This window comes from Bos indicus, chromosome 3, assembly GCF_029378745.1.
Source record: "Bos indicus isolate NIAB-ARS_2022 breed Sahiwal x Tharparkar chromosome 3, NIAB-ARS_B.indTharparkar_mat_pri_1.0, whole genome shotgun sequence".
In the NCBI taxonomy this organism is placed as follows: domain Eukaryota; kingdom Metazoa; phylum Chordata; class Mammalia; order Artiodactyla; family Bovidae; genus Bos; species Bos indicus.
This window is the reverse complement of record NC_091762.1, coordinates 15,705,200-15,723,074: the sequence shown is the minus strand read 5'-3', so window position 1 is coordinate 15,723,074 and position 17,875 is coordinate 15,705,200. Positions and strand designations below refer to the sequence as shown.

General features: G+C 59.7%; 2 protein-coding genes across 26 annotated transcripts; both read left to right on the top strand.

The window, feature by feature from the left end:
• The first annotated feature begins 319 nt into the window (after window positions 1-319).
• On the top strand, window positions 320-10,478 carry ADAM15 (ADAM metallopeptidase domain 15). Of its 17 annotated transcripts, none has more exons than XM_070785282.1 (23): window positions 320-500; window positions 1,690-1,796; window positions 2,419-2,495; window positions 2,930-3,008; window positions 3,184-3,260; window positions 3,353-3,545; window positions 4,335-4,400; window positions 4,483-4,551; window positions 4,628-4,797; window positions 4,941-5,025; window positions 5,462-5,610; window positions 5,659-5,860; window positions 6,104-6,196; window positions 6,327-6,631; window positions 6,718-6,919; window positions 7,177-7,254; window positions 7,720-7,792; window positions 7,925-8,063; window positions 8,440-8,509; window positions 9,137-9,208; window positions 9,625-9,815; window positions 9,934-10,058; window positions 10,158-10,478. In XM_070785282.1, the coding sequence occupies exons 1-23, from the start codon at window positions 422-424 to the stop codon at window positions 10,208-10,210; spliced, it is 2,754 nt and encodes a 917-aa protein (XP_070641383.1). In that variant the 5' UTR covers window positions 320-421; the 3' UTR covers window positions 10,211-10,478. The 17 variants fall into 17 exon arrangements, with proteins under 17 accessions (XP_070641383.1, XP_070641403.1, XP_070641397.1 ...); XM_070785302.1 differs by having other exon boundaries at window positions 321-500; window positions 9,625-9,696; XM_070785296.1 differs by having other exon boundaries at window positions 321-500; window positions 9,134-9,208; window positions 9,625-9,696.
• Window positions 10,479-10,610: 132 nt separating this feature from the next.
• EFNA4 (ephrin A4) lies at window positions 10,611-16,091 on the top strand. 9 transcript variants are annotated; one of them, XM_070785378.1, is made up of 4 exons: window positions 10,611-12,165; window positions 14,279-14,574; window positions 14,965-15,005; window positions 15,686-16,091. In XM_070785378.1, exons 1-4 carry the CDS (start codon window positions 12,053-12,055, stop codon window positions 16,007-16,009), a joined length of 774 nt encoding a protein of 257 aa, XP_070641479.1. In that variant the 5' UTR covers window positions 10,611-12,052; the 3' UTR covers window positions 16,010-16,091. The 9 variants fall into 9 exon arrangements, with proteins under 9 accessions (XP_070641479.1, XP_019809528.2, XP_019809542.1 ...); XM_019953969.2 differs by having other exon boundaries at window positions 15,408-16,091; XM_019953983.2 differs by having other exon boundaries at window positions 14,965-15,030.
• The last annotated feature ends 1,784 nt before the right edge of the window (window positions 16,092-17,875 follow it).

Below are 17,875 nucleotides of genomic sequence, written 5' to 3'. Positions count from 1 at the left end.
CCAGCCCACCTGATCCGGCAAAGCCCGGCTGCGGTCGTGAGAGCGGAGAGCAGTGAAGGAGTTACGAAGGCGTCCTGACCCAGGGCCGGGTGGAGGCGCGACTCCCAAACCGGTCGGACAGGGCCTCGGCTCCCATCCTGCACAGCAGCCTGAAGTGGCTGTGCAGAGCAGGGTGAGCAGTGCGGCAGTCGCAGTCAAGGGCTGGATCCACACTTCTTTGGGACCCGGCGCACTGTGCGGGTGGAGCCTTTCCAGGGGCGGGGCCTCGGGGCGGGGCCTGGCTCTGGCCGAGTGGGAGGAGCCTGGGAGGGGCCTGTGGCTGCGCCTGGCTGCGAGGTGCGAGAAGCCGACCCGGCAGCCGCGGCTTCTCGGCGCCCGGCCCAGCACCTGCTGCCCTCGCCCGGCCCCGGGCGGCGCTGCCATGCGCCTGGCGCTGCTCTGGGCCCTGGGGCTCCTGGGCGCGGGCAGCCCATTGCCCTCCCGGCCGCTCCCAGATATAGGTGAGTGCCTGGCCAGAAGTGGGCCGGGGGTCGCCCTGGGAGGACGCGCGGGGAAGTCGGGAGGCCCTGGGGTCCTGGGGTCGGTCGGAGACCCCGAGAGACCCCATTCAGAGCACAGCCTGCCCTCGTCTGATGTTCTGGGCCGAGGACCCGGCGACGGGGAGATGGAGTGGGGAGGGAAGGTGGAGGGATGCCGGCGCCCCCGGGCCGGTCATCCTCTGCAGGGTCCCCGAGGACACTTTCAGGCTCCGGGACTGGGCACCGCGGGGCCTCGCCCAGCACCCCCTCAGGATCGCGATAGTGGGGCTCTGCTCCCCGGGACTGACGTCTTCGCTCCTCTGGGGCCTAGCTGATCGTTCCACCCGGTGCCAGGGCGCCGAGAAGGCACGGCTCCTAGGGTTTGGCGAAGAGGGTAATTCCTGGCCCCTCATCCCAGGCCCAAGACGCCGGCACCCCTCAGCCTGGTGCTGATCCCACCAGAAAGCTCGCCGAGCGGGAGGGGGCCCGGGAGGAGCCAGGAATGGGAGAATTGGCCAGGAAAGAGGCTGGGACACCAACTCCTCCTTGGAACTTTCACTTCCCGCTGCTGTCTTGGGCTGGGGGCCGAGAGGGCAGGCGGGGGTGGAGTGTCCGGAGGAGAGCGGACTATTGGGGGCGGGGGGCGGACTCCTGGAGGAAGCAGAGGCTGTGGGGAGCGGGTGTGCCTAACTGGGCATGAGGGGTGTTTAGGGAGGGGGGTGTTTGCAATGCTCACCCAGAAATGGGCGTTCCCGGCATCTCTGATGTGAGGAAAGGGAGGGTGAGTGGGCACTGGGCCACAAGGCTTCGCCCAGTCCTGAGAGGGGGCGTTCCAGGGGAGGAGGGGGTTGGGAGGGAGTGGGAACAGGGGGAGGGTCCCTGTGAGAACCTGGGATTGGTCTGAGGGGGACAGGGAAGGACAACAGGCTGGGCAAGCTGAACTTCTTTGGGAACTTGTGGATGGGTTGGTGGGATGAAAGGGAAACACTGGAGAGAAGCCCCCACCCATCCCCAGTATTCTCCTTTAAGTCCCAGAATGCAATGTAGGAGTCCTTCAAGCAGAAAAGAGCCTTGATGGGTTGGGAGCCAGGTGGGTCAGAGGGCAGCAGCCACCTCCAGCCTGGCGCTGATTCTCTCAGCACTCTTTTGGGGTGTCCTGGGAACCCTGCAGGTGTCACTGAGGAGATGCAGGCAAGGCCAGAGAGGGCCCAGAATGGACCTCTGGAGCCCCAGATCCTTCAGGACAACCCCACACTCAGCCTAGCAGAGGCGCTTCAGGTGAGCCTCTCTCTCCCCTCAAAGAAATACATTCACACCCCCCACCACCCTGAGTAGTCAGGTGTCTCCAGACAGAGACAGGCTGAGAGCAGGTGAGTGGACTCCACAGCAGCATGGCCATCCCAGGTCTGCCGCCTCTCCCTGCACACCCCAGCACCTGGCTTCACTTATCCCCCCTACTCCCATCTACACACACATCTGTCTGCCTCAGCCCCACCCAAGTCGTCCATCTCCACTGAGGCCAGACTTGCTCTCTTGGTCTCATGTTGTCGGTTCTCTCAGTGGGGGGACTTGGAGAGGGTCGGGCCCCACCAGATACCCTCCCCTCCCAATTCTAAAGCTGAGTCAGAGGAAGGGCTGGGGCCTGCACTGGGCCCTCCATGATGCTTCCTCTCTGGGCAGGAAGCCGAGAAGGGGCGGCTCAGATACCTTCCTTGACCTCCCCACACAACCCCCCAGAACAATGCCCCAGGCCAGGCAGGGCTTCCTGGCCCCTCCCTCGGGATCCCCCCACCAATGATCTAATCGTCGGTGCTCTCCTAAGGGCCTGAGGTTTTCTGGTTAGAGAAGATAGGAGTTACAGACAGGGCCAGGGAGGTGACATGCCCTCTGGTACCCACAGACCAGTCTGCCTGAGGCTTTGCGGATCAAACTGGAATTGGATGGTGAGAGTCATATCCTGGAGCTGCTGCAGAATAGGTAATAATGATAGCAGTAATGTTACTAATAACACGACTAACAACTCATATAGCATCTATGATGTGGTACTACGATGTGGTACTTACGTACTAAGAGCCTGAACTCACTAAATCTTCGTAACAACCTCTATAAAGTAGATACTGTTTGTATTATTATTGGCCTCATAGATGAAGAAGTCAAGGCACAGAGAGGTTAAATAACTCCCCCAAGGTCACACAGCTGGTGGGTGCTAAAAACTAGATTGGAACCCAGATAGCCTGGGTTTGTAGCCAGTCTATGGCCCAACCATCATATTCTGCTACTTGAGGGGAAGCAGGAAGGTCAGGGGGATTGCCTGGCCTCCAGCCGCCCCTCTACCACCTCCAGCCCTCAAGCTGTCACTGCACCATCCTAAGAGGCAGCTGACCCTGCCCTCCTTTTTCTTCATTCCGCAGGGAGCTAGTCTCAGGCCGCCCAACTCTGGTGTGGTACCAGCCTGATGGCACCCGGGTGGTCGGTGAGGGACATACTCTGGTGAGTCAGGCCATCTTGTGCCCTGTTTCTGGCCTGAGGGGATTAAGGGAAGGGGCAACTGGAAGGTGGCATTCCTAGAGGTTGGGAGGACACTGCATATCCTCGCCAACAAGCTAGTCGCCTGGCTCAGATCTGGCCTGGCCTTCAGGTCAGCACTCATGCTTCTCTGCTGTAGGAGAACTGCTGCTACGAGGGGAGAGTGCGTGGCCACGCGCACTCCTGGGTCTCTCTCTGCACCTGCTCCGGGCTCAGGTACAAGCGGTCGATTCCATGAAGGTGGAGAGAGTGAGGGTAAACGAGGCATGGAGCTTGTAAGCTTTCTGACTTCCTGCATCTTTGCTTAGGGGCTTAGTGATCCTGTCCCCAGAGAGAAGCTACTCTGTGGAGCTGGGGCCCGGGGACCTTCAGGGTCCCCCAGTTGTCTCCCGGATCCAAGACCTCCTCCTGCCACGCCACACTTGTGCCCTGAGCTGGCCTACATCTGTGCTCCCTCAGGCTCTACCGGAGCCCTCCCTGGGACAGCGTCACACTCACCGGGTGAGGAGGGAAGGCAGGAGGGCTGGGCTTCTGTTGTTCCCGGGGTTGGCCCCCTGGCCCTCAGAACTATTGGCTCATAGTAAAGATAGTTCCTGCTCACGGAGCGATTTTGCAGCACCAGGCGCTGTGTAAACATTAACTCCTTCACTCACCCCAGCAACCCTGGGGCATAGGTGCTATCCAGAGCTCTGTTTTAGTGAGAAAACTGGCTCTAAGAGGTTAAGCGACTTGGTCAAGGCCATTCAACTAATACATGGTATTTCCAGGATTTGGATGCAGGCACTTGACTCAAACCCTTCATCTGTCTTATGATCCAAACACAGAGAGCTCTCACTTGGATATAGCAAATACATAGTTACTGATCATCAAGCAGTAAGAACCCAATTTATTCAATGGGGATAATGGAACTACCTACCTTATAGGATTACTGTGAAAATTAAATGAACCTACATACATATATATATGTATGTAAATGCTTAGAACTCCAATCTGTCTGGCATATGTTAAGTATTTCATGGTGTCAGCTATTTTTTTTTTTTTCCTAATTTGGAAAAAGCACAGAATTTGAAGCCAGAAAACCAGGGCTCTACTCCCAGCTTCATAACCTATTCTTAGTCCACTTGGGCAAGTCCCCGGCCTCCCAGGCTCTCAGTGGTTCTCTGTAAAATGGACTCTTCACTCTCTTCGCTTTGACCACACAGGGTGGGTGTGGACACAGCCTGGCCAGGTGGGCGTGGCTGCGGGTGGTGACTGGTGGGTGTGTCTGATGCTCCTTCCTCTTGTCCACAGTGGAGGCGGGACGTGGTGACAGAGACCAAGATTGTTGAGCTGGTGATTGTGGCTGACCATGCCGAGGTGAGCTGGCCGGGCCCTGGCTGCCCTCCCCTGGCCTCTGACAGCTGTGCTACCTTTCCTGGCCACTTGTCTTAACCCGCAGGTCAAGAGGCACCGGGACTTCCAGAGCCTCCTGAACCGCACCCTGGAAGTGGCCCTCCTCCTGGACACAGTGAGTGTCAGGCCTGACAGCATCCCTATGGCCCCCAACCTCGGGAAGCCCTCTCCTGAGTCCCATTCTCTTTCAGTTCTTCAGGCCTATGAACGTCCGGGTGGCACTAGTGGGCCTGGAGGCCTGGACCCAGCACAACCTGATAGAGATAAGCCAGAACCCAGGTCTCACACTAGACAGCTTCCTCCACTGGCGCAGGACGAACCTGCTGCCTCGGTTGCCCCACGACAGCGCCCAGCTGGTGACGTAAGGCTTCCCCCAGGGCCAGCCAGCAGGGTCTGGCTCTGCCTTGGCCTGGCCAATTTCACACCCCAACTCCCTCCCCGAGGGCCTGATGCTCTGGCCACTTTTACTTTGACGCCCTAACCTTTGACCTCTCAATCCCACAGGGCCACTTCATTCTCTGGGCCCATGGTCGGCATGGCCATTCAGAACTCCATCTGTTCTCCTGAGTTTTCAGGAGGCGTGAACATGGTGAGCTATGACCACATCTCCTCCCTGTTCCCCATCTAGGTCCTGCCAGCTGTGGCGCCATATATTCACGGAAACCCCCAGCAAAGTTGCCAGCCCCAAGCTGAGATTATAGAGGGCAGGGGTACATGAAAGGTGCCCCTCGCCTGTGGCCAGCTCATCATGTCTTCACCTAGAAGCTCTGCCCATTTCAAGGGGGCGGGGGGACAGCTGAGGCCCAAAGAACAGTGGTGCTCTCCCAGGGCCATACAGTGAGATATGGGGAACAGAGCTGAGCCAGAGCACAGGTTCCCTACCACCCAGGCCTGGGCTCTCCTCCTGGCTTAGAAGCACTTAAGGAGGGAGGCAGGACCTGCTCAGGGCCCAAGAGGCCAGATGAAGGGAGAACAGGAGCAATCAGGCTGGTGCTCGACCTGGGCTTTCCCCTCCCCAATGACAGGACCACTCCACGAGCATCCTGGGAGTCGCCTCCTCAATAGCCCACGAGCTGGGACACAGCCTGGGCCTGGGCCATGACTCCCCTGGGAACAGCTGCCCCTGCCCGGGTCCAGCCCCAGCCAAGAGCTGCATCATGCAGGCCTCCACAGAGTGAGTAACTGCAGGGTGGAGACAGAAGGGGCAGGGGCAGGTCCGCAGCCCCAACCTCCTTGCTCTCATCCCCAGCTTCCTGCCAGGCTTGAACTTCAGCAACTGCAGCCGACAGGCCCTGGAAGAAGCCCTCCTGGGCGGGATGGGCAGCTGCCTCTTTGAACGGCTGTCCGGTCTGCCTTCTATGGCCAGTGTCTGCGGAAATATGTTGGTGGAGCCCGGGGAGCAGTGTGACTGTGGCTTCCCAGATGTAAGCGCCTCCCCCAGAGCCTTGCCCCTGCAGCTCTGTGCCCTCACCCTGGCTCATCGGCTGTCTCAAGCCCCCAGAGCCCCTCTCCCCGCCTGCCTGTCTGTGGGGACAGCAGGCAGACTGTGGGGCTCCAGCTCTCATCTGCCGTGCAAATGCCTAGGGTTCAGGCTCCAGGAGGCAGTTGGGGTGGGGTCCCAGGCCCAGCCTGCTCTGATGCCTGGCCGTCTGTGCCCTTCCCTACAGGAATGCACCGATCCCTGCTGTGACTACTTCACCTGCCAGCTGAGGCCAGGGGCCCAGTGCGCATCTGATGGACTCTGCTGTCACAATTGCCAGGTGGGCACAGACTGGACCGGCCACCCAGAGCCCACCTGCCAGGGGCCAGGGTGGAAAAGGTCACCCCAACTCCCAGGGCCTGGCTGGATTTGCCCCACCCCCACAACTGACATTCACCCACCCTCCACAGCTGCGTCCAGCTGGCTGGAAGTGTCGCCCCACCAGAGGTGACTGCGACTTGCCTGAGTTCTGCCCAGGAGACAGCTCCCAGTGCCCCCCGGATGTCAGCATGGGGGACGGTGAGCCATGTGCCAGTGGACAGGCTGTGTGCATGCAAGGACGTTGTGCCTCGTATGCCCAGCAGTGCCAGGCTCTCTGGGGGCCTGGGGCCAAGCCCGCCGCACCGCTCTGCCTCCTTACTGCCAATACTAGAGGGGACGCCTTTGGGAGCTGTGGGCGCAACCCTGATGGCAGTTATGTGTCCTGTGCCCCTCGGTAAGTGAGGGAACCTGGCTCCTCCTCTAGGTCTGTGGGCATCTTGGCTCCACCACACTGACCCTGCACCTCCTCCCTCACCCCAGAGATGCTATGTGTGGGCAACTCCAGTGCCAGGGCGGGAGGGCCCAGCCTCTGCTGGGCTCAGCCCGAGATCTTCGCTGGGAGATGCTGGAAGCCAACGGGACCCAGCTGAGGTTGAACTGCAGCTGGGTACACCTGGACCTGGGCAATGACGTGGCCCAGCCCCTCTTGACTCTGCCTGGCACAGCCTGTGGCCCCGGCCTGGTGAGCAGCCTCGGTGGGCAGGGCCAGGTGGGGAGGGATGTCTGAACTGCTGTGAGCAGTGCCCAGGCCTCGTTAGCCACCAGTGCAAACAGCGCAGTCTCTGAGGGGAGCTCAGATCCTCACTTCAGATGGAGCAGAGTCCTGTGGTCCTGTGAGCCTTGGTGTCCCCATCTGTAAACGTGTGGCGGGCCTCAGCCTCCCAGTGCCAGTAAAGTGTGTTAGAGGGTGATCTTTGCTCTTCTCTCCCCGCTGGGCAGGTGTGTGTTGAGCAGCAGTGCCAGCCAATAGAGGTCCTGGGAGCACAGGAATGTCAAAGGAGATGCCACGGGCATGGGGTGAGCTGGCATGGGGGGAGATGAAGGGGAAGCAGGGGAGCCTCTGGGAAGGAAAATAATGGTGGGCTTTGCAAACAGACACACCTGGGTTCTAATCCTTGCTCTACTGTGTCTTAACTGTGGGACCCGGGCAGGTTATTCACCTCTCTGAGCTCAGTTTCCTCATCTAACGGGCATAATAGTAGTACCCACTTCCTGGGCACATGAGGTGAGTACAGCACTAGCTCTGGCACAGTGGCTGGCAGATAGAAGGCACTCACCGCGTGAGTTCAGTCTAATTTCCTCCGCCGCTGGCGCCGATAGAGTCCCTCTCTCCAGAGCGGTGGCACTTCCACCCCCTCATCCTCAGCACACCTCCCAGCCGTGCTGGGAGGAGACAGGACATCTGAGATCCTGAAAAGCTGGGGACAGGGAAACACGGCCCCAGAGAGCCCAGCTCCTCACTATCCCACCTGTGCATCCTAGGTCTGCGACAGCAACAGACGCTGCCACTGTGAGGAGGGCTGGGCACCGCCAGACTGCACCACCCACGTCAGAGGTAGCACGGGGCAGGGGCAGGGGCAGCTGAGAGGGCATCCTTCATCGCCCCTCTTTTCCTGATCCCTTCACTGCTGGTTCCCTGTGACCCCTGACCCTTTCACCTTCGCTGATCACCTAACCTCACCCACAGCAACCAGCTCCCTGACCACAGGGCTGCCCCTTAGCCTCCTGTTGTTGCTGGTCCTGGTGCTCCTTGGTGCCAGCTACTGGCACCGTGCCCGCCTGCACCAACGACTCTGCCAGCTCAAAGGACCCAGCTGCCAATACAGGTACCAGCCTCCCTGTAACCAACTCTCTCAACATCTCTGTTAAGGACAGCAGCTCTGGAGCCCTGCTCCCACCCCCTGGGCAGCCCCCAGGCCACACCCCATACAGCCCCTTCCCTGTTTGTGCCCCATAACTCTTCACCTCGCGTGTAGACCCAGGTGGGGCCACTGCGGTGCTAGGACCATTTCTCTCCAGGAGCCCCAGGGCTGGATGAGTGGGGCCCTCCCTCAGGCTGATCAGCTTCCCCTCCTCACCTCTGATTTGGCCTAAACCATGCTCCAAAGGGCCACAAAGGATTAACCCCACTCCAGGGCTGCCTATGGGCACAAAATGGTCTGAGGCTGAGCCCTTGCCCTCCTTGTCTTTCTCCACGCTCAGGGCAGCCCAGTCTGGTCCCCCAGAACGCCCAGGACCCCCACAGAGGGCCCTCGTGATGCCAGGTGCCAAGGTAAGTCTGTATGACAGAGCAGAGAGGGCCCCGATCCAGCCAGGAATCCAGCCTGGGCCCTGGGGAGGGGGTGTCCAAGGCTCTGAACTCAGAGATAAGACTTGCATCGCCCATGAGTCAGTCACTGGAGTCAGGGCCAGCCCTCCCGCCACCTCCCCTGCCGCAGGCTGAGAAGCAGAGTCCAGTCTGGACTGGGAGGGGCAATCACCTAGAGGAAGGGGCGCTGAGCTCTGTGAGCTGGCCAAGCCAGTGGCTTTCAAAGGCGGGTCTACCTGTGCTCCCAGCAGTGGCGCCCCAGGAGGGCATGAGGGGGTGCTCAGAGTGGTCTTCAGTGTGCCAGGACCTGATGAGGCCCTGGTCACCAGGTGTAGAAGGGCCGGTGAGTGCCTCTGCCCTGAGCCCCCCGGATCTGATGACAGGAGTGCGTGTGTGGAGGTGGTCTGCATGCCTACCCCACCACTTGTCACCCCCTCTGCATGCAACTGAATAACCGCACGCATGCACAGCCCCCACTGCCCCTGGGGCCCTGGCTGCCCATCCCTGAGCACTAACACCTCTCTGCCCACATCTGTCTTTCTGCTCCCTCCCCCGTCCCCTGCCTGTCTGCTCCTCCTGCTCTCTCAGCAGGCTAGTGCTCTTGGCTTCCCGGCCCCTCCTTCCAGGCCGCTGCCTCCTGACCCTGTGCCCAAGAGACTCCAGGTAAATCTGGGCCAGGCCCGGTCCTGGCCCAGGGCAGGTGGGAGGCTTGGTGCCCAACCGCAGCTCTCATCCCTGTTCCCTGCCAGTAGCACTCGTCATTAGGGGACCAGGGTGCCCTCAGCCTTCAGACACTCTGAGCCCCAGAAGCAGCAAAGGGTGAGCCTCCTGCCTTGGTTTCTACCACCATCTAGTGGTCAGTGGCGGGACTGCAGTTGGCCAGGGACAACCCCCCCAGTGACCCCCACCTTTCTCCCCTGAGGCCTCTCCTGGCATGCGCTCAAGCCCCATTCGCATGCCCCAGTTCTCTCCTGCCCCCTGGCTGACTTTGCATGTTGACCTGAACCCTTGGGGAGACCCATCGCATGTCTACTGCCCCTGGCTGTGCTCTCATAGTCACTGCCCCTCTCTCTGTTCAGGCTGAGCTGGCAGACCGACCCAATCCCCCCACCCGCCCTCTGCCCGCTGACCCGGTGGTGAGGCGCCCAAAGGTAACCGTGGGGGGAGAGAAGGGCACAGCCTCTCCCCCCACCCAGGGCTGTGGTGCTGGTGGCAAGACGCCCTCTGTGCCTGAGGCCACATACCCCAGGGGCATCTTTAATGGTGACAGGTTCGTTTGGAGACACAGGTGACCTATGGTGCCACCTCTCAAGCTGGTGCTCCCCAGCATCAGTGTGTCAGAGGTGAACAACATGATATGCTCTCCCAAGCTGCCTTCTCTCTCTCAGTCACAGGGGCCCACCAAGCCCCCACCCCCGAGAAAGCCACTGCCTGCTGACCCTCACGGCCGGCGCCCTTCTGGTGACCTGCCTGGCCCTGGAGCTGGAATCCCGCCCCCAGTGGTACCCTCCAGGTAGGAGAGGAGAGGAGAGGCGTGGAGAATGGGTGGATTGGGCGAGTGGTCTGGGAAAATAGCACCTCTGACCTTTTTTCTTGGCTTTCCACATCCCAGGCCTGCGCCGCCGCCCCCAGCAGCGTCCTCGCCCTACCTCTAACTTCTCCTGAGGTTCTGCTGCCTCCAGCCTGAATTTAGGACGCCAATAGGCAGACCTGACCCCTGAAGCCCGCCACGGTGACTGAAGGAGCCAGAGCCTGGATGCTGTGGAGCAGGAGTCTTAAGACACCGGGTATCTCCACTTGCTGTCAAACAGCACTCTGGGGACTGGCCCACGCCGCGGCATCTGGGGGTTGGGGAGGGTCTGGGAGCTGGACGGAGATAAAGGAAGTGCGCACAGCCTGTCTGCTGAGTTACAATAAAAGCGAGGTCTTGGGAGCGCGCCTTTAAGTTTGTCTGCTTTGGGAAGGAGGGTCTCCCCAATTGCGATTCCAGGTCTGGCCGCCAGGAGACGCTGCCGCCTCAGACGAAGACAGGATAGGGAGGGCTAGAGTCCCAGGCTGGGTGAGAGGATCCCTGGGATGCTCGCGGCTTGTTTCTGCCTGGCCTGTGATGTCTCTGCATAATCCAGCACCACAAAGAACGCTGTATGCCCTCTACCACCCCCAGTCGCCAAGTTCTCGCCCCCAACGCTGCGCGGCCCTTTAGCGGCGGCCACTGACAAACCCGTCAAGCTGTTGGACTCGCCTTCCCCACCCTCTGACCAGTGGCTAGGGAAAATGGAACTAGCTGGTGTTCTCAGAGCCCCGGAGCTGGGACAGGGCGGGGCAGCGGCTCCCACGATTCCGAGGCCGCACACCTGCCTCCCCCCTCCCCCACCCCACCGGAGGGTTTGGGAACAAAGGTGCTTTGTACCGGCCCGCAACCACCTCATTGCTTCGTCTTGGAGACTGTGGCCTTCGTTCTCCCAGAACGAAGGTGTGGGGTGGAAAGGGACAGGTGCCAATCCCAAGGCAAGCATCAAGCTTGCCACTTGAGGCTCTGTAAAGGGTGGGGTGAGGGGTCCCCGGGAGGCGATTTGTCCCTTCCTCTCGCTGTATCTCTAGACGTCCAAAAAAAGAAAAAAAAAAAAAAAAGGAGCAATGTGCCTAAGATGGCTGGATAAACTTCATGGATCCTAGCCCCGCACCTCTCTTGCCTCTTTCTGGGTGAGAGGCGTGGGCCCGTATTTAAATCTTCCAAAGATTTAATCAGGCTTTCTACCCTGTATTATGGCTTTCCAGGTGGTGCAGTGGCAAAGAATCCACTTGCCAATGCAGGAGACGCAAGAGACGCGGGTTCAATCCCTGGGTCGGGATGATTCCTTGAAGAAGGAAATGACAACCCACTCCAGTATTCCTGCCGAGATAATCCCAAGAACAGAAGAACCTGGCGGGTTACAGTCCATGGGGTCACAAAGAGTCAGACACGACTGAGCAACTGAACACACACACACACACACACCCTATATTAATTGTTTTTGTTTAGTCGCTCAGTCCTATTCTTTGCGACCCCCATGGACTCTAGCCCGCCAGGTGCCTAGCGATCGAACCTAGGGATCGAACCCGCGTCTCCCGCACTGCAGGCGGATTCTTTACCGCTGAGCCACCAGGGAAGCACCCTGTACTAACACAAGCACGAAAGACAAGACCTCTCTAAAACAACTCCTAGACAGGGGACTGTGTCCCTCCTCGCCGCCTCCTTGAAATGGGCCCAACTTCAGCAACAGCTTGCCGAAGCTGGAGAGCGCTGCGGCACCCAGAAGGTTAATAAGAGTTGGCTTTGAATGAAGAGGCGGAGACGCGACCCCATTGGTGAAAAGTTATCCAGGGGCGTGGCCTGTGAGTCTCTGCACCCCACCCCACTTCTCGCAAGCCCCACCCCAAACCTCCTCTGCACTTTGTACCTTTCTCGTCGCGACTGCGAAGCGGACCGGGACGGGCCGGGCCAGACCACACCAGACCTAGGGGGCGATGCGGCTGCAGCCCCTGCTGCAGACTGTCCTCTGGGCCGTGCTCCTCAGCTCCCCTCTGCGAGGGGGCTGTGGCCTCCGCCTTGCGGTCTACTGGAACTCCAGTAACCCCAGGTAGCCGGGCCGAAACCGGCGGGCGGCGAGCCGGGCCTGCACGCTCCCGGGCCGGGCGCGCGCCCGACACTCGCTCTGTGCGCGGCGCCGCCTGGACCCGGCCGCGCGCCGGGGATCCTTTGTTTGAGCCGGCGGGGGAGGAGGGAGGGGCGAGGCGCGCCTGGGGTCCCCTATGCCAGCCCGCACGCGTTGGAGGCTAGCGGAGGACCCAGCCCGAAAGGCAATCGGTGGGGTCTCAGAGCCGGGAGCTGGGGGAACCTCAGCCTGCACTCCGAGCCCCGCCCCCCTCGCTTCTGTCTTGGGGATCCCCAGCGTTCCTCCGGCCGAAGCTTGGGCGAGCGGACTTGCGGAGCGCCGGAGGGGGGGTGGTTACTCTTGTGAAAGAGGGTTACTCTCCTGCTCGCTTGGCCTCCTCTTTGGCGCTCGGTCTTTCTCCTGAGCTCATTCTAGAACGCTTTCATCTCAGTCATTATTAGCCCTTCTATTTCTGTGCAGTCTCGGCCCTGCCCTTGTAGAGTTAAATCACCTTTAGGCAAGTCATCTGACCTCCCTAACCTCAGTTATCTCATCTGTAAAATGGGGTAATAATGACTAGTACCCTGGGAAGTCAGGTAGACTGAGGTCATGTGTGTCCAAGAGGTAAAGGCTGTACAGATATGAACGACTATTTTCTGTTTCCTGATCTGCCTGCCTTGGAACCTGTATGTATTTTCCCTGTTTCCATGCTCCTCCCCAATTTTCCTTGCCTCTCTCTTTCTCCATGTTTTCCCTTCTGATTTTCTACTTAAAACAATCTGTGACTGTTCGTTTGTTCACTCACTAACATTTATTAAGCGTGTACCGTGTGCCCGGACTTGTGCTAGGCCGCTGGGGGTTAGAAATAAGACCTAGGCTCTGCCCTCTGGGATCCCGAAGGATCCCTGGGTGAGCAGGCTTCAGAACAGGTCATTACAATACCAATGTTGTATGGTGAGGGCTGTTGTTGTCTTCACCTCTGAATTCCTCTCTGTGTTCCAGACCACTGCCTCTGAATGACTTGGAAGACTGGTTAAAAATTCAGGTTTCTACCCCCTAACCCTGAGGTTTCTGACTCATTCATTCCATTCCCAAATATTTATTAAGCATTTTCCTTGTGCCTGACACTTTTCCAGGCACTAGGGATGCCGCGGAACTAAACAAAGGCCCAGCTTGTGTTCCAGCGGGTCTGAGCTGAGCCCAGGAATCTGCAGGAATCTGCATTCCTAATCACAACTCCAGATGCAGGTGGTCTTGAGACCACCCATTGAGAGAGAGCTGGGGGCCTTTCATAAGTCAAGTTGGGCTCTGTGTATGATGAGCATGGGGGTGGGAGTAGTTCATGCTTTACTTGATGCGGGAGGGGTTGACGTGTCCTAGGTCCTCCCACCCATACTGGCTCCCCCGGCGTCTCCCAAGAGGTGGAAGGGAGTCCTGAGGAGGCCAAAGATTGGGAGATATGTGGAGGGGGCTCCAAGTCTGGCACTTTGTTGTCCTGGCAAAAAAAGGAGGGGGAGGGGAGGTTCTCACCATCCACTCTTTTTCTTTTCTTACTATGGCATTCTTTCAGCATCGAATTGACATCTTAAAAAGGCAGCCTTCCTCTTTGTGAATCAGTTAAAGAGGATACTGTTCCCAGACTCCATCTCTAGTCTGTGACTGCACTGTGGGCCCAGATCTGTGCCCTTTGCCTCTGTGCCCCAGCTTCTTCACAGCAGCCATCCACCTAACATTTGTCAAGCACAGGCACTACACCAAGGCCTTGTGTTGGGCATTAGAGCTAGAGAGGGGTGGCAGCTCCCACCCAAAAGCTAGGGTGTGGGAGTGCCTTCTCACATTTGAGCCATGTGGTTATAGGCCCTGCAGTCCCTTAACCTCTCGGAAACTGTGCATCCGTTACCTCATCCGTTTCTTGCACTCTCTTTGTCTCTCAAGAGTTGTCAGTCTGGGGAACTCAAACACCTTCCCAAGCTGCTCCGGCTCCAGTGGGTGGGGGACTGGCTGGCAGGGACCATTGGGAAGGGGTATCTCTGACCCTCGTGCCCCCAGTGTGCTATGCCAAGGAGCCCCTCTGCCCTCATCTACCTTGTGCCTGCAGGCTGCTTCGAGGAGACGCCGTGGTGGAGCTGGGCTTCAAGGATTACCTAGACATCATCTGCCCACACTATGAGAGTCCAGGGCCCCCTGAGGGCCCCGAGACATTCGCATTATACGTAGTGGACTGGGCGGGCTACAAGGCCTGCCAGGCTGAGGGGCCGAGTGCCTTCAAGCGCTGGGAGTGCTCCCGCCCCTTCGCTCCCTTTGGCCCTGTTCGATTTCCAGAGAAGATTCAGCGCTTCACACCCTTCTCCCTTGGCATGGAGTTCTTGCCCGGAGAGACCTACTACTACATCTGTGAGTGAGGATGGGCACCCTGGCCACCTCCTGGGGAAGGCAGGGAGGGGAGTGGGGCTACCTGCCATTGCCAGCAGTCAAGGCAGAGAGCCTGAGGGGTGGGGAAAGGAGAGGAAGGAAGGCCAGGCCTCGGAGGGGGGAGCGGGCAAGGGTCCAGGACATGGTAGGGGGACATCTAGAGTGAGCTGATAAAGAGACGGGGCAAGGAAAAGGAGCCGGGAAAGGCGACATGAGGAGGGACACGGTGGGCACCTAGATGTAGCCCCAAAATAAGGAAAAGCTTTCCAGGGAATTGGAGAGGGGAGAAGTTGGGAGGGTTTTAAAGTGACTCTGAAGCATCCAAACTAGCCCATGCTAACTTCTTCCTCCCAATTTCCCACCACCCAGCAGTGCCAACTCCGGGGAGTCCTGGCCAGTGCTTGAGGCTCCAGGTGTCTATCTGCTGCAAGGAGGACAGTGAGTGGGTTGGGGCAGGGGAGCAACCCTTCTGGCTAGTGTTGGCCCTTGGGAATGGGGGGAGCGGGGGGAAGAATCTGGGAGCATTAGACTCTGGGGGGCCTCTTCTTCCCCCTTTAGCCTGTGGGAGCCCCCGCTGCACAGTGGGAATGGCATCTCCAGGGGCAAGGCCCTCCGAGGCCTTCACTGAACTGGTAGCCTCTAATGGCACCTGGGAGGAGACCTGCAGGTCGGGGCTTGGAGGTGGCAGATTATGGGAGGGATTGGCTAGTTCGGGAGACCCTGAAGAAAGGGGTGGGAGTGCCCAACTAACGGGCAGAGCAAGAAGGAGGCTGTGGAAGCAGGAGGACCCATCAGTGCTACCCCTCCCCTCACAGAACCTGAGTCAGCCCATCCTGTCGGGAGCCATGGAGAGAGTGGCACGTCAGGGTGGCAAGGAGGGGCCGCTCCCACTCCCCTCTGTCTCTTGCTGCTGCTGCTGTTCCCAATTCTGCGACTCCTGAGAGTTCTCTGAGCCAAGCGGACCCTTCCTGGCACCCTCAGGAACCAGGGCCCTCCCAAGACTCCTTGGAGAGGGGCCCCTGCCCCCTACCTGAGCTGGGAGTGCCAAGCCAGACAGACAAGATGGAAGAGTGATCTGAGGTGACCCTTCCAGGTATTGGCCTCCTCATCACAGGCTGAAGAGGAGCCACAGGGGAGCAGCGGACAGCCCTGGGCACCTTGGGGCAGAGGCAACACAAACATAAGGTCTCCATCAGCGGCTTTGATGCTCAAATCCCTGCCCTCAGGAAGGCTGGGACTTGATGGGATGGCATCCTGGAGCCTGCTGGGGGCCAAGGCGAAGACCTGGGGACAGGCGGATTGCTGGACCAGGTCAGGCAAGAAGCCCAGGCCTGCCATCTGTCCCCGGTGCCCTGTGGGCCTCTTCCCTGGGGCAGCACCTCACCTCCCCAGAGGATCACTCACTTGTCTTCTGTGAAGACGGACTTACCATGAGGTTGAATTTCATGCCAGTTTGTATTTTTGTAAGTGTCTGGACTTCAATAAACCAACTACCCATCTTTTTGTTGCTTTTTGCAACCTACTGCCCTCTGCCCTCTAGCTCCTTGCCTGACACTGGGCCCCGGAGGTGGGGGGGTAGAGCGGGGTGCGGGGGGAGGGGAGGGAGTGGTACAGCATCAGAGCTCCCTGAAGTCTCTGCTCTCAGCGTGGCTTGGCCTGACCCCCATGCCAGCTGTGCCCAAGCCATCCATGCCAGGCCGCAGTGGGCACCCCTCTGGGCAGTGTGGGGCGGGTGTCAGCAGCAGCTGTGGAGCCTGGCACCCTCTACCACCTCTCTAGCTGGTTTCCTGATAGCCCCCACATACACACTCAGGGCACTGCTCAAGCTTCGGCAGCACCAAGCAGGATGTTGGGGCAAAGGCAAGGGGTAGTAGAAAGAGAGCATCTGGGTTTCAGAATGTCTGGGTCCCTGAGAGCTGGGTGTCCCCCCACTCCGTAAGGGCAGCCTGGGCGGTGCCTGGCCTAGAACTGAGAAGGTGGGGTCAGATCAAAGCCTCCTTCCCCAGCGGCCTCTTTGTTCTTCGCTTTTATAAGGAGGAGGGGGTGGGGCCGAGGAGGGAGGGCCCCCTTTGCTCTCAGCCCCACTCTGTCTCTATCACCTCTGGCAGGCAAAGCTATGACGCCTCCCCCCCGCAAGACTAACCAGTGACCAGTGACCAGTGACCTGGGGGGAGCCAAAGAAGGGGTGCCCCTTCCCCCGGTGCTATGCTCTACTCGCCCCGGTGCCCCACAGCTTCCCCTGGCACGGTGCCGGCCCGCCTGGCACCCAGCCAACGATCGATAGGTGGATGTTGTGCTGATTAGCTCGGCGGGGCTGCGGCGGCAAGAGGCGGCGTGTGAACATGCGCGTGGAGGGGGCGGCGGGCGGAGGGTGCTAGAGGTCCAGAGACTGATGACCAGGCCGAAATGCTGGAGGTTTTCGAACCCCTGCCCCACCCCTTTGCACACCTGGCTCACACCCCGTCCTTCTGGGTTGTTTCCATCGCTCAGGCTGAGGCCTGGGGCGGAGGACAGCACCCAGGACGAAGCCTACATGAGTTGACCCGCCCCCTGATTCAAGGCCACTTTCTGTAGGTGCATGTGCTTGCGTATTCGTGTCAGGGCCCTCCCCGCAAAACACGATTCTTAGGGGGGGCGAGAGGCCAGAGAGAAGAGGGTGAAGTCTGAGCTGAGGCCTGAGCTATGGGCTCGGTCTTCGGTCCTGTGTTCGAGTTCAGTCTCTACTGCCAACCAGAAGGTGTCTATCCGTCGCCGTGGAAACCGACTGTACTGCTACCTCCGCCCCTCTCCAGTGAAGCCAGAGGCGACGCAGGCCGGGGATGACTGGTTCGACCAGCACTAAGGACTGCGGGCTTCTCATCCTGCTCCCAGCGGCCGCAGACACCCTCCCTTCGCGGACCAAGCCCGGCGCGCTCGCTCCCGAGCCCGTAGCCGGCGCGCGGATCTCGCCGCTGATAACGCATGTGCGAAAGAGACGCGGGGCCAAACCGGCTTTCCCCACACTCAAGACACACGCCCTCTCTCTCAGGCAGACGCGCACACTTGACACAGACACAGGCAGGCCCTCGCCGGCTCCTAGCTCCCTGCAGGTGTGAGGGTGGACACCTGGGCCGCCACGCACTTGGGCTGGGGAGGGAGAGGAGGCGGCGGGGGAGACGCAGGCCCGCCGGCCGCAGGCCTCTAACCAGCCCCTCCCTACACTCACTTTCCGCCCAGCCCGGGCCTTGTGTGGACAACTGATTCAGTTGCGGGGCGCGTCTCCAAGGAAAGCGAGGGCCAAGTC